General features: G+C 35.6%; 1 protein-coding gene across 2 annotated transcripts; it reads right to left on the reverse strand.

Annotated features, from left to right (window-relative positions):
• Nucleotides 1-4,364: 4,364 nt before the first annotated feature.
• adcyap1b (adenylate cyclase activating polypeptide 1b) lies at nucleotides 4,365-6,940 on the reverse strand. Of its 2 annotated transcripts, XM_062023410.1 has the most exons (5): nucleotides 6,642-6,940; nucleotides 6,290-6,394; nucleotides 5,675-5,806; nucleotides 5,346-5,450; nucleotides 4,365-4,987 (listed from the first exon to the last, which is right to left on the reverse strand). In XM_062023410.1, the coding sequence occupies exons 2-5, from the start codon at nucleotides 6,391-6,393 to the stop codon at nucleotides 4,804-4,806; spliced, it is 525 nt and encodes a 174-aa protein (XP_061879394.1). In that variant the 5' UTR covers nucleotide 6,394; nucleotides 6,642-6,940; the 3' UTR covers nucleotides 4,365-4,803. The 2 variants fall into 2 exon arrangements, with proteins under 2 accessions (XP_061879394.1, XP_061879395.1); XM_062023411.1 differs by lacking the exon at nucleotides 5,346-5,450.
• Between the last annotated feature and the right edge of the window lie 6,208 nt (nucleotides 6,941-13,148).

Here is a 13,148-nt window from a genome sequence, read left to right on the forward strand (position 1 = left end):
CCCTTTCTAGATATATAAAGATTTGTATTTACAACATTAATAATATACTATGCAAATATAAAAAAATTTGTTGGAATTTCACAAGAAAAAGGTCACAATTTCACAAGAAAAAGGTCACAATTTCACAAGAAAAACCTAGAATTTTGGCAGTAATATAATAAAAGTCGTCATTTTACTCAACGCAAGTCAAAAGTTTCCAAGAAAAACTGGACGTTTGTGCAATATTATGATAAAAGTTGGAGTTTTACTCAATAACAGTCGCAATTTGACAAGAAAAGCCAAAAATGTTGGCAATTATATAAAAAGAGTCGCAATTTTACTCGACAAAAGTCACAATTTTATAAGAAAACTTAAAAATGTTGACATTAAATGATAAATGGGTTATACGCTTTTCTACCTTCAAGGTACTCAAAGCGCTTTGACACTATTTCCACATTCACCCATTCACACACACATTCACACACTGATGGAGGGAGCTGCCATGCAAGGCGCTAACCAGCAGCCATCAGGAGCAAGGGTGAAGTGTCTTGCCCAAGGACACAACGGACGTGACTAGGATGGTAGAAGGTGGGGATTGAACCCCAGTAACCAGCAACACTCCGATTGCTGGCACGGCCACTCTACCAACTTCGCCACGCCGTCCCCGTTGTTAAAATAATAGTCGGGATTTTACTTGGCAAAATGATGACAAAAGTCATAATTTTACTCCAAAAAGTCACTATTTTACAAGAACAAAAAAAAAAATGGCATTATTGTGATAAAAGTCAGAATTTTGTATGCCAAATGTCACCATTTTGCATTAAAAAGTAATCATTTTACAACAAAATATTGCAATATTACAGGAACAGAAAAAATATGAGAAATATTTCCCAATTTTATAAGAACAAAGTCGACACATTGTGAGAAAAGGACTGCTTTTAGTTATTTATAAATGTTTTAAATTTTTTCTTTGTAATTGCTTTTTAATCTTCATTATTTACTTCAAGTTATTACGGTATGTCTCTATGCACATATTTATTTATTTTTTAATTAATTTTGGCCAAAGGGGGCGCATTTCAATTTCTTACACACACTTGTTATTTCATATGTTGACCAGAGGGGGAGCACTTTTAAAAGCGACACACAGTCAATTTGGGAAAAAAAGCCCTCCTTTTTGGGACCACCCTCATTTTGATAGATGTCACCAGCAGGGGTGCTAATGAGACATTGTCTATTAGATGCAATGTTATTGGGACCATGATTTCTTCGCCACGCCGCCCCCGTTGTTATAATAATAGTCGGAATTTTACTTGGCAAAATGATGACAAAAGTCATAATTTTACACCAAAAAAGTCACTATTTTACAAGAACACAAAAAAAAAATGGCATTATTGTGATAAAAGTCAGAATGTTGTATGCCAAATGTCACCATTTTGCATTAAAAAGTAATCATTTTACGACAAAATATTGCAATATTACAGGAACAGAAAGAATATGAGAAATATTTCCCAATTTTATAAGAACAAAGTCGACACATTGTGAGAAAAAGACTGCTTTTAGTTATTTATAAATGTTTTACATTTTTTCTTTGTAATTGCTTTTTAATCTTCGTTATTCACTTCAAGTTATTACTAGAGATGTCCGATAATATCGGTCTGCCGATATTATCGGCCGGAAAATGCGTTAAAATGTAATATCGGAAATTATTGGTATCGGTTTTTTTATTATCAGTATCTTTTTTTTTTTTTTTTTTTTTTTCTTTTTTTTTATTAAATCCACATAAAAAACACAAGATACACCAAAAAAACTCCCTCCCCCATTCACACTCATTCACACAAAAGGGTTGTTTCTTTCTGTTATTAATATTCTGCTTCCTACATTATATATCAATATATATCAATACAGTCTGCAAGGAATACAGTCCGTAAGCACACATGATTGTGCGTGCTGCTGGTCCACTAATAATACTAACCTTTAACAGTTAATTTTACAAATTTTCATTAATTATTAGTTTCTATGTAACTGTTTTTATATTGTTGTACTTTCTTTTTTATTCAAGAAAATGTTTTTAATTTACTTATCTTATTTTATTTGATTCATTTTTTTAAAAAGTACCTTATCTTCACCATACCTGGTTGTCCAAATTAGGCATAATAATGTGTTAATTCCACGACTGTATATATCGGTTGATATCGGTATCGGTTGATATCGATATCGGTAATTAAAGAGTTGGACAATATCGGCATATCGGATATCGGCAAAAAGCCATTATCGGACATCCCTGGTTATTACGGTATGTCTCTATACACATATTTATTGTTTTAAATTAATTTTGGCAAAAAGGGGGCGCATTTCAATTTCTTACACACACTTGTTATTTCATATGTTGACCAGAGGGTGAGCACTTTTAAAAGCGACACACAGTCAATTTGGAAAAAAAGCCCTCCTTTTTGGGACCGCCCTCATTTTGATACATGTCGCCAGCAGGGGTGCTAATGAGACATTGTCTATTAGATGCAATGTTATTGGGACCATGATTTATGTCATCACTTGTTCACACCTCCTCATATGGAAGATACTTTCCCTTCTTCATGTCTCAAGAAATACACACACGCAGACACGCACACACACACACACACGTGCGTTAACGGTTCCAAAGATTAGACATTGATAGGGAAATGTTGTTTACAAAAATTTATTCATACAAATCTTACAACACTTTTTGACATTGAGCAAATGTAAGATCCCCCCCCCCCCCCTCCTCCTCCTCCTCCTACACCCAGGCGATGATGTCACTTTGTACTAAAATGTTCACTTTTTCAAACACATGAGATAAAATCCAACAAAATGACGTAAGGCGTTTGGCGCTTTTTTCTCCTTTTTTTTCCCCAGAACAACAGGCATTTTCGTCTTACATCCCACTTCTCTTCTTTTTTTTTCCTTTCTTCTATATACTGATACACATAGAAATTATCATATTTAATATAGAGCCAAAAAACATGTTTTTTTTAATATTTTCAACATTGGTCATTATGTGCACAACTCTCACAGACACTGAACACCCCATAATCATGCACACACACACACACACACATTGCCTGCTTCTTTGACATATATTCTATAAATATATATATATATATATATATATATATTTATATATATATATATATATATATATATATATATATATATATATATATATATATATATATATATATATATATATATATATATATATATATATATATATATATATATATATATATATATATATATATATATATATATATATGTATATATATATATATATATATAAATATATATATATATATATATATATATATATATATATATATATATATATATATATATATATATAAATATATATATATATATATATATATATATATATATATATATATATATATATATATATATATATATATATATATATATATATATATATATACGCACACTAAATGAATTATTGGTCATGCTTGGAGAGAGAAAGAAAAGGTCGCCTAATTCTAACACCAATGGGCCGAGAGACCAACTGAACTTTCATAAGCTAATGGACTTGCAGCATTGTAGGGCCACTAAAATTGCCATCTGTCACTTGTGGCGATTTCGTTTTTTAATTTGTTTTTATTCGTTTTTTTTTCATTCATTTTTATTCACTATTTTTTTTTTAACATCAAAGCCAGAAGCCACCTCCGTCATCAACACATGACATTTAGGTCCAATACACACACACAAAAAAACCATGCATCCCATCAGACATTCACACTATATATATAAAAAATAAATAAATAAATAAATAAAGCTGCTTTTTTGCACGTCATCCATTACTCTTTTGCTCCTTATTTTGTGCACAAACATGATAATCATCTGAAAACAACGAAGACAAAAGGAAAATATCTCTTAAAATAATGCATCATTAATTAAAAGAAGGATTAACGTCACGTGATCTTTGCAGGATGGAGCGCGGCAAAAGCAGCATGCGTCCAATTAGACTTCAGCTCCTCTATGGCTCACCTGGATGCGCACGCAGCAGAGGCAAATAATAACGATGACAACAACAATAATAATAATAAAAACAATAATAATAATAATAATAATAACAATGTGTGATATGTTTAATCAAGCAGCAGCAGAGGCGCGCCAAAACCCTGCAGGGTGCAGCAACATGATTGGAGGACACAGGTGGACAACCTGCGCGCGCACACACACACACACATTAAATATAACACACACACACACACACACACACGCACACACGCATAAATGATGTCGCATGCTCACCGCTTCTTTGGGCCTGTTTTCGTCAACAACACTTAAAAAAATAGCTTACAAAAATAAGTGTAACATTCAATACGTTGATTGTCTTTTTTTTTTTTAATCAATTTATTTTTCTGCATATGATTATTTTTTTTATTTTTTTTTTATGATATATGTTTTGTTCTTTTCAAGCGCGTAACGTTGAAGGTGCACAATTATTTATTTATTTTTTTTTTTTTTTGTTGTTATTGTAACATCCATCCATCTTGAAACAAATCAAATATCGGTCCACCGTGACTGTGCGTTATCATTATCAAGTGCCTTTTTTTTTTTTTAAACCAAAAAAAAAAAAAAAAAAAAAAGGAAAGGGGGGGTAAAAAAAAAATAAAAAAAATAAAAACATTATTAATAAAATATTAATTTTAATGGCTTGACTTCATACATAAATACATGTTGAAAGAACACAGGCACAATCCACTGCAGCTATATCTGAATGATGGGGTCCTCATAATAATAATAATAATTTAGTGTACACAGCCTGCGTGACTACAAATAGGCGAATCGGCGTCCTTTAGTCCGGACTCTCTGTCTGTACCTTCGTCCCAGAACCGCTGCCAGGTATTTCTGCACCGCCATCTGCTTCCGGTAGCGGCTGTAACTGTCGGTAAAAATCCCGTCTGAATGTCTCTTGGATAAAGGTTCTACTTCGTCCTCCATGCTGGCATCCTCACTGCACAAAATAGCAAGGGGGGGGGGGAAGAAGACAAAAAAATGGGATTACATTTAAATTGCACAAAAAAAAAAAATCCATTAATAATGCATTCCTTTGCCTTTTCTTTTTCTTTCTTTCTGTGATTTAAGCCTTATAAATAATTCATTTTTAGGCCATTTTATATTCTGACGCAAGTTTTTTTTTTTTTTTTACTAGAGACAGAAAAAAAATCCATTTATGGATTAATCACAGATAAATATTTCAGCATGTAAAAAGAAAGCTGCCTTTGGGACAACACGGACGCACAAATGATGGGAGAAAAAAAAAAAGGAGCATAAATGGGAAAATGAACCGACACAAGAGATGAAGCCCTTACCCTGCACGAATTGTCATCAGAGAATGCAGATAATGTCTCGTTGTTAACTGACCCAGGATCTCCCTCAAGGCTCTATCTAACTCCTCCTCAGCATGCCTTTCTGCTCTGAGGTGATAGAACGCCAAAACACACACATCGTCAGTGGCGCAAAAAAAAAAAAAAAAAAAATTAATAATAAGAGACGGATGATCAACTTAAAATGTAGATTTTTCTTTTTAAAAAAAACACATTTTAAAGTGTGGAACGAATAAGATGGAAGGGAACAGGCAGCACGTGTTTATTAAAAAAAATAAAATAATTTTATTTAAAAAAATTAAATTGTGCCGTACCTTTTCTCGGGGGGGTAAAAGAGCGCGTAGTTGTCGTCGTTCAAGGACGCGGCGCTGCGTATCGCCAGGTGGTCGCCGTCGAAGCCCAGCTCGCCTAAAGAGTTGCCGTCCTCGAAGGCGTCGTTGTCCAGCCTGCATGGGCGCCACAAAACATGTCACCTTCTCTCCCGCCGTGCATCAACAACAACAACAACAAAAACAACATTTCATTCCTTTTTTCCTATATGTGCAAAAAAAAAAAAAAAAAAAAAAAAAAAAACATGTAAAAAGAACCACGCCCCAAAAAAGTCAGAGTGAAGAAATAAAAAAGAAATATATCAGCATCTTCCTCTCCTTGTGACGCAGCCTCCTCCTCCTCCTCCTCCTTGCCAGGGTTATCCATTGCGCTCTCATTTTTAATAAGGGATGGAGTTGGGGGAGGAGGGGGGGGGGGGGGTGCACCGGACAGATACCTCCATGCCATTTCCACTGGCACCCCTCCCGAACACCCACCACCCACCCCAAAAAAAAAACCCCAGCCATGTTAATGAACATGCGCTTGGTTTTGCGCGTAATTACGCAGCGCCACACCTGCATTCCAAGTGCACGCATTCTATGATGCAATATGACACCTACCTAATTTTGGGGTAACTTAATCCTAGGGGTGTGCAGAAGACGCCGTAGTGCATTAGGATCCCGTAGACGAGCAAGATTGAAGTGGCTTTGCTCGAACTGGCCATGCTGGTCGTGAGAGAGCAACAACAACAACAAAACAAGCACAATTCATATTTTTAGGATTAATAACCAAATATCTCACTTTGCGGGCTTTCATAGTCATCAGATTTCATTTAAATAATAAAAATAAAAAAAAGACACAGTTTGGCATGCAGGGAATGGGATGATAAACTATCAATTGGTGAAATATTCTGATTTATGATTGGATTATTCAAGTTGGTTCCCCCGAGCAGGAGAGCGGGGAAGCTCCTACCTCTAAGCCGGGGAGCGGAGCGTGCTGCTGGGATGCGTTCCGGGCGCGGCTCGCCTTGCCTGATCGCTGCTCTGCTGAGTGACTGAGTGAGATCTTCCTCACTTGTCTCCTTCCTTCTTTAATATTCCCCCCGGTAAGCACCTTTTTCTCTCTCTCTCTCCCTCTCTCTCTCTCTCTCTTTCTCTCTCTCTCTCTCTCTCTCTCCTTCCTCCACACAAAGAATCTCTGCGTCCAAGATGAAAATCTTTCTAAAGCTGCTCCTCCTCCTCTACATAGCTTTGTGCTTCTGCTCCAAACTTTTTTTTGGTTTCCGCCCTGGATTTGTATCTTTAAGTATGGCCAAGCCTGGCCCCCACCTCCTCTCCTCCTCCTCCTCCCCCTCCCCCTCCTCAGCATCATCACCAGCATCCTCATCTTCCCTCCCTCCAGTAAGTCACGTTAAGGATACTATGGACGTCATCAAGCCTTCCTCCTGGAATATAATATGATGGTACAGTTGCTTCCTCATGTTTGCATCCGTCAGACCCCCGCCCACCCTGCAGCTCGGCCTCTGGAAGTTTTCTTACTAACTTTCTAGCTTTTTTTTTTTTTTAAAAAAGCAACAATATATTTACTGTAGTGTGCACATATGATATGCTGCATTTTGCAACCCTTAGATCCCAGAATGGTGCGTCTCTCGACTCCTTCAATAATGAATCATCACATTGAATCGGATGCATTCTTCGTAATTTTGCAGCAAATGCAAGTTTATGACCTTGCCTGAGGTTTTTTTACGCTTACGGTCCCTGCAGAACACCCGGAAACCTGCTTTCTCTTTATTTTGAAGACAAAGGCCTATGAATCAACAAAGTGTTATGTGATCTTAATTTTCCAGTAAAATTCTCCAGAATTTTACTATAAAACTTGTGACAGTACCGTTTTTTTCCATTTACAGTAATGCACTGTAAAAAACAGCAAGTGTAGATTTTACATTGACAAACTGCCAGCTCAGTCACCAGAATGTTTCTGTGCACATATGATATGCTTCATTTTGTAACCCTTAGGTCCCAGAATGGTGCGTCTCTCGACTCCTTCAATAATGAATCATCACATTGAATCGGATGCATTCTTCGTAATTTTGGAGCAAATGCAAGTTTATGACCTTGCCTGAGGTTTTTTTACGCTTACGGTCTCTGCAGAACACCCGGAAACCTGCTTTCTCTTTATATTGAAGACAAAGGCCTTTGAATCAACAAAGTGTTATGTGATCTTGATTTTACAGTAAAATTCTCCCGAATTTTACTATAAAACTTGTAACGGTACCGTTTGTTCCATTTACAGTAATGCACTGTAAAAAAACAGCAAGCGTAGATTTTACATTGACAAACTGCCAGCTCAGTCACCAGAATGTTTCTGTGCACATATGATATGCTTCATTTTGTAACACTTAGGTCCCAGAATGGCAGGCCTGGCCCTAACCAATCTGGCGCCCTAGGCAAGATTTTAGGTGGCGCCCCCCACCCCCCACATCGGCAGTGAAGTGTACATACTCATAAGAAACCGAATAGCTTTGTCTTTGACCTTTTTTTTTACTTAAAGAAAGCAAATTAACATATTATATGAGAATGTTATGTTATGATTATCTTTAACCGAATCACAGCAGTGCTCAAATTAAAAACCAGCATTCCCTCTCATGTGATATTGCTTAATTAACATTAATGATGTGCACTTTAACAACTAGGCTTACAACTATACCTAATATATAAAGGGGTGGAAAAGTGACTATTACCTGCAGGGCAAACATTAGCTAACCAGAAGGCAATAACAATGTAAACAAAAACACCTGCTTAAAAGATCTAATACAAATGTCCCTGAGGAATGTAAGGTGGGAGTACTGTAATTACCTAATGTTACATTATTATTTTCCATAACAATTTAGCCCCCTCCACAATATTAACCCGACGTTAAAACAGAACTAGCTATTTATTGATTAGCAATTGCCGAATCATGTAGCATTAGCTTAATGCTAAAAAGCCAGGTTACTATCACATTCTGTAACAGACAAATAATTTCATGTAGGCTAACGTTACCTACCTGCTACCTCTGTCTTTTTCTCGTTTCTCCTCCTCTTCTTTTCTCTTTTTTCTTCCCTGGGCACCTGACAGTTTTGGCCGTTTTGACATCTTGTGTGGATTTTTTGACGTGGTGAGTCCAAAAAGAGTCATGATACGGGAAGGGAGGGGGCGCACCGTAATGTTGTAACAAATAATATTTCTATTAAATAGGCTTTACTTTGCATTTTAATTAACGTGGGATTATTTTTTGTATTTAGAAATAATAGTACCAACTTTTATTTTATTTTATTTTTTTCTCCAACATTTGTGGCACTGGCGTGGCGCCCCCTGATGGACGGCGCCCTTAGCATTTGCCTACACGGCCTCTGCCACGGGCCGGCCCTGCAGAATGGTGCGTCTCTCGACTCCTTCAATAATGAATCATCACATTGAATCGGATGCATTCTTCGTAATTTTGGAGCAAATGCAAGTTTATGACCTTGCCTGAGGTTTTTTTACGCTTACGGCCCCTGCAGAACACCTGGAAACCTGCTTTCTCTTTATTTTGAAGATAAAGGCCTGTGAATCAACAAGGTGTTATGTGATCTTGATTTTACAGTAAAAAAAAACCTGTCAACTCTTTCGCCAGGATTTTACCGTGAAACTTGTAACGGTACCGTTGTTCCATTTACAGCAGGGGTGTCAAACTCGTTTTGGACCAGGGGCCACATGGAGAAAACTGTACTCCCAAGTGGGCCGGACTGGTAAAATCACGGCACGATAACTTCAAAATAAAGACGACTTCAGATTGTTTTCTTTGTTTAAGCACCTTCTGAAAACACACAAATCCTAATGTTGGGGTTGTTTACACTTACATGTTGTGGTTAATAGTATTCTACCTTTAATTGTGCTTATTTATACGTTCTGAATAAATGATGTGATAATGTTCATCAGTCAACTCATTGCTGTTCATTTTCAGTCTATCAAGTTAAAAAAATAACATAAAAATCAAATCACAGGATGTTATTTATGTAGTTTGATCATTTTTCTCGACTGGTGCACTAACATCATGTGGTTTATTTTTTATTTTTTTTACATTTGTAGCATAATCAAAGATACAAAGAATTGCTATTGCGACATCTAGTGGACACATTTAGAACAGCAGTTTCTTTCATTCAAAAAATTTCGGCTAATTTTTGTACTTAGCAAACTCTTCCCGCGGGCCGGTTTTAGGCCTTATGTTTGACACCCCTGATTTACAGTAATGCACCGTAAAAACAACCACCGCAGATTTTACGTTGACAAACTGCCAGCTCAGTCGCCAGAATGTTTCTGTGAAAAATAACATTTTTACAGTTCATTAGAGAAAATGAGCTGCCGGTTTGCTACCCTAAAATCCCCAGCCATGGTCGGTACGTACGGTGCATTACTGTGAATTAGTGTTGTCCCGATACCAATATTTTTGTACGGGTACCGGTACCAAAATTATTTTGATGCTTTTCTGTACTTTTCAGTACTTTTTTAAATAAAGGGAACCACAAAAAATTGAATTATTGCCTTTATTTTAGCAAAATATATTATGGTACATTTTCAGAGGCGGTATAGTACCGAATATGATTCATTAGTATCGTAGTACTATACTAATAACGGGATACCGTGCAACCCTACTGTGAATATACAAAAACAGTGCCACATTTATTTTTGCTGTATATAACATTCTGGCGACTGAACTGCCGGTATTGTACCATACAACTACCAATGTGTAAGATTTGGAGTACACTCATCCCTCGCCACATTGCCTTTTAAATGTAATTTTATTTTTAAGCGTATTTTAGCCTACATTTGTCATAATTAATCAATAAATACAAAGGTATGGCCACCAGATGAGACTAAGGCTCCCAGAGTCAGTACAGTATATCTTATTTATTGGATTGAAGGAGTGTAAAAGTGACTTATGTGGGTGTCATTTCAAGTTAATTATCATAATGTAAAAAGAAACATACTTAGAAAGGCACTAGGTAGCCCGTAAGGACCTGGGGCCGTACTTATCAAGCTTCTTACAATTACTCCTAAGAAGTCTGCTAAGAGTTGACTTAAGAGTAAATAAATTCTTTGCTGAAAGCTGCACTTAAAAGTTAGTTATCAAGCGTCTTACTCACACTTTCAGCGAAGTGTAGGACTGAATCTTAAGAGTCACACTCAGAGCTGAATTACGACATTACTATGTGCCGTAAACGGAATTTTAGGTGACGTAATTTCTGTGTCCATAGAAATGACCAATCACGGAAGGGAATCCGTTGTCTAAGAATAAAGAAATATCTTGGAAATATTTAAGTGGACAATGGGAGTGTATATTTTGACAATAAACTACAAAATAATACAAAACAAACTAGTCCCCGCCGGCACTCACGCTACCGCTCCCTCTCTTCTCTCGCCCACACACTCACTGACGTCACTCACCTCACGGCCACACACATACGCTACTGTCATAACATTTTCTTTCCAATTCATTAATTAGGCAACTAATTTGAAACTGGTGTGGGTGGCTCTATATATACTAGCCCACTGCAGACACATGCAGAAATCAACAAGGAATCGAAAAGTATTAAATCTGTGACAAAAATAATATCCGCTCTGTCTAAACGATACCGTTTGATCAGCTGCTCGTCATCAAAAAAAAACAAAAACATTGTTCCGTTCCCTGAACGTTGGCGCACGTCTCTCTCGCCTCAGTGCCATCCCCTGCTGGCAACTCCTAACCACTTAAGACACCTCTGAAGGTCTCTTAAATATCGTGGAGAGTAGGAGTGATTCTTAGACTTAAGAACGTTGATAAAAAGCTTTTATTCTTAAGTTTGAGAGTAGGACTAAATTTCGCAAATTCTCAGGACTTAAGTGTAAAATGGCACTCTAAGAAGCTTGATAAGTACGGCCCCAGATGAGTAGCCCGCCGGCTTGTTCTACAAATAGCTCAAATAGCAGCACTTACCAGTGAGCTGCCTCTATTTTTTAAATTGTATTTATTTACTAGCAAGCTGGTCTCGCTTTGTCTGACATTTTTAATTCTAAGAGAGACAAAACTCAAATAGAATTTGAAAATCCAAGAAAATATTTTAAAGACTTGGTCTTCACTTGTTTAAATAAATTCATTAATTGTTTTACTTTGCTTCTTATAACTTTCAGAAAGACAATTTTAGAGAAAAAATACAACCTTAAAAATGATTTTAGGATTTTTAAACACATATACCTTTTTACCTTTTAAATTCCTTCCTCTTCTTTCCTGACAATTTAAATCAATGTTCAAGTAATTTTGTTTTTTATTGTAAAGATTAATAAATACATTTTAATGTAATTCTTCATTTTAGCTTCAGTTTTTTCGACGAAGAATATTTGTGAAATATTTCTTCAAACTTATTATGATTAAAATTCAAAAAAATTATTCTGGCAAATCTAGAAAATCTGTAGAATCAAATTTAAATCTTATTTCAAAGTCTTTTGAATTTCTTTTAAAATTCTTGTTCTGGAAAATCTAGAAGAAATAATGATTTGTGTCTTTGTTAGAAATATAGCTTGGTCCAATTTGTTATATATTCTAACAAAGTGTAGATTGGATTTTAACCTATTTAAAACATTTCATCAAAATTCTAAAATTAATCTTAATCAGGAAAAATTACTAATGATGTTCCATAAATTATTTTTATAAGTTTTTCTCTTCTTTTTTCCGGTTGAATTTTGAATTTTAAAGAGTTGAAATTGAAGATAAACTATGTTTCAAAATTTAATTGGCATTTTTTTCGTGTTTTCTCCTCTTTGAACCCGTTCAATTAAGTGTAAATATCATTAATTATTAATAATAACATAGAGTTAAAGGTAAATTGAGCAAATTGGCTATTTCTGGCAATTTATTGAAGTGTGTATCAAACTGGTAGCCCTTCGCATTAATCACTACCCAAGAAGTAGCTCTTGGTTTCAAAAAGGTTGGTGACCCCTGCCATACAGCAATAAATGATCTTTGTCTATTACCTGACACCTGACATGTTAGCTACTTCTCTTTGTTTTTAATGTCTAATTTCTATTTTCTGCTGGATTTACTCTCTATTTTATGCTGCTGCTGTCACATATACTGTAATATTGTACATGGTCATTGGTACATATATTGTATATATGATATAGACATAATATAATATAATATATCAGTATATATAATATACTGTACATATATTTCTTACCGTATTTTTCGGACTATAAGTCGCAGTTTTTTTCATAGTTTGGCCGTGGGTGCGACTTATACTCAGGAGCGACTTATGTGTGAAATGATGAACACATTAGCGTAAAATATGAAAGAATATTATTGATCTCATTGACGTAAGAGACTAGACGTATAAGATTTCATGGGATTTAGCGATTAGGAGTGACAGATTGTTTGGTAAACGTATAGCATGTTCTATATGTTATAGTTATTTGAATGACTCTT

The sequence above is a fragment of the Entelurus aequoreus genome, linkage group LG16 (assembly GCF_033978785.1).
Source record: "Entelurus aequoreus isolate RoL-2023_Sb linkage group LG16, RoL_Eaeq_v1.1, whole genome shotgun sequence".
In the NCBI taxonomy this organism is placed as follows: Eukaryota; Metazoa; Chordata; class Actinopteri; order Syngnathiformes; family Syngnathidae; genus Entelurus; species Entelurus aequoreus.

Bases quoted from the DNA above. Each gene is read 5' to 3' on its own strand.
- adcyap1b (XM_062023410.1), bottom strand. From the start codon at position 6,393: ATGGCCAGTTCGAGCAAAGCCACTTCAATCTTGCTCGTCTACGGGATC. The intron at 5,807-6,289 runs GTAGGTGTCATA...GCGCCCATGCAG, and splicing joins TTAAGTTACCCCAAAATTAG to GCTGGACAACGACGCCTTCG. The intron at 4,988-5,345 runs GTAAGGGCTTCA...TATTTTGTGCAG, and splicing joins CTGATGACAATTCGTGCAGG to TGAGGATGCCAGCATGGAGG.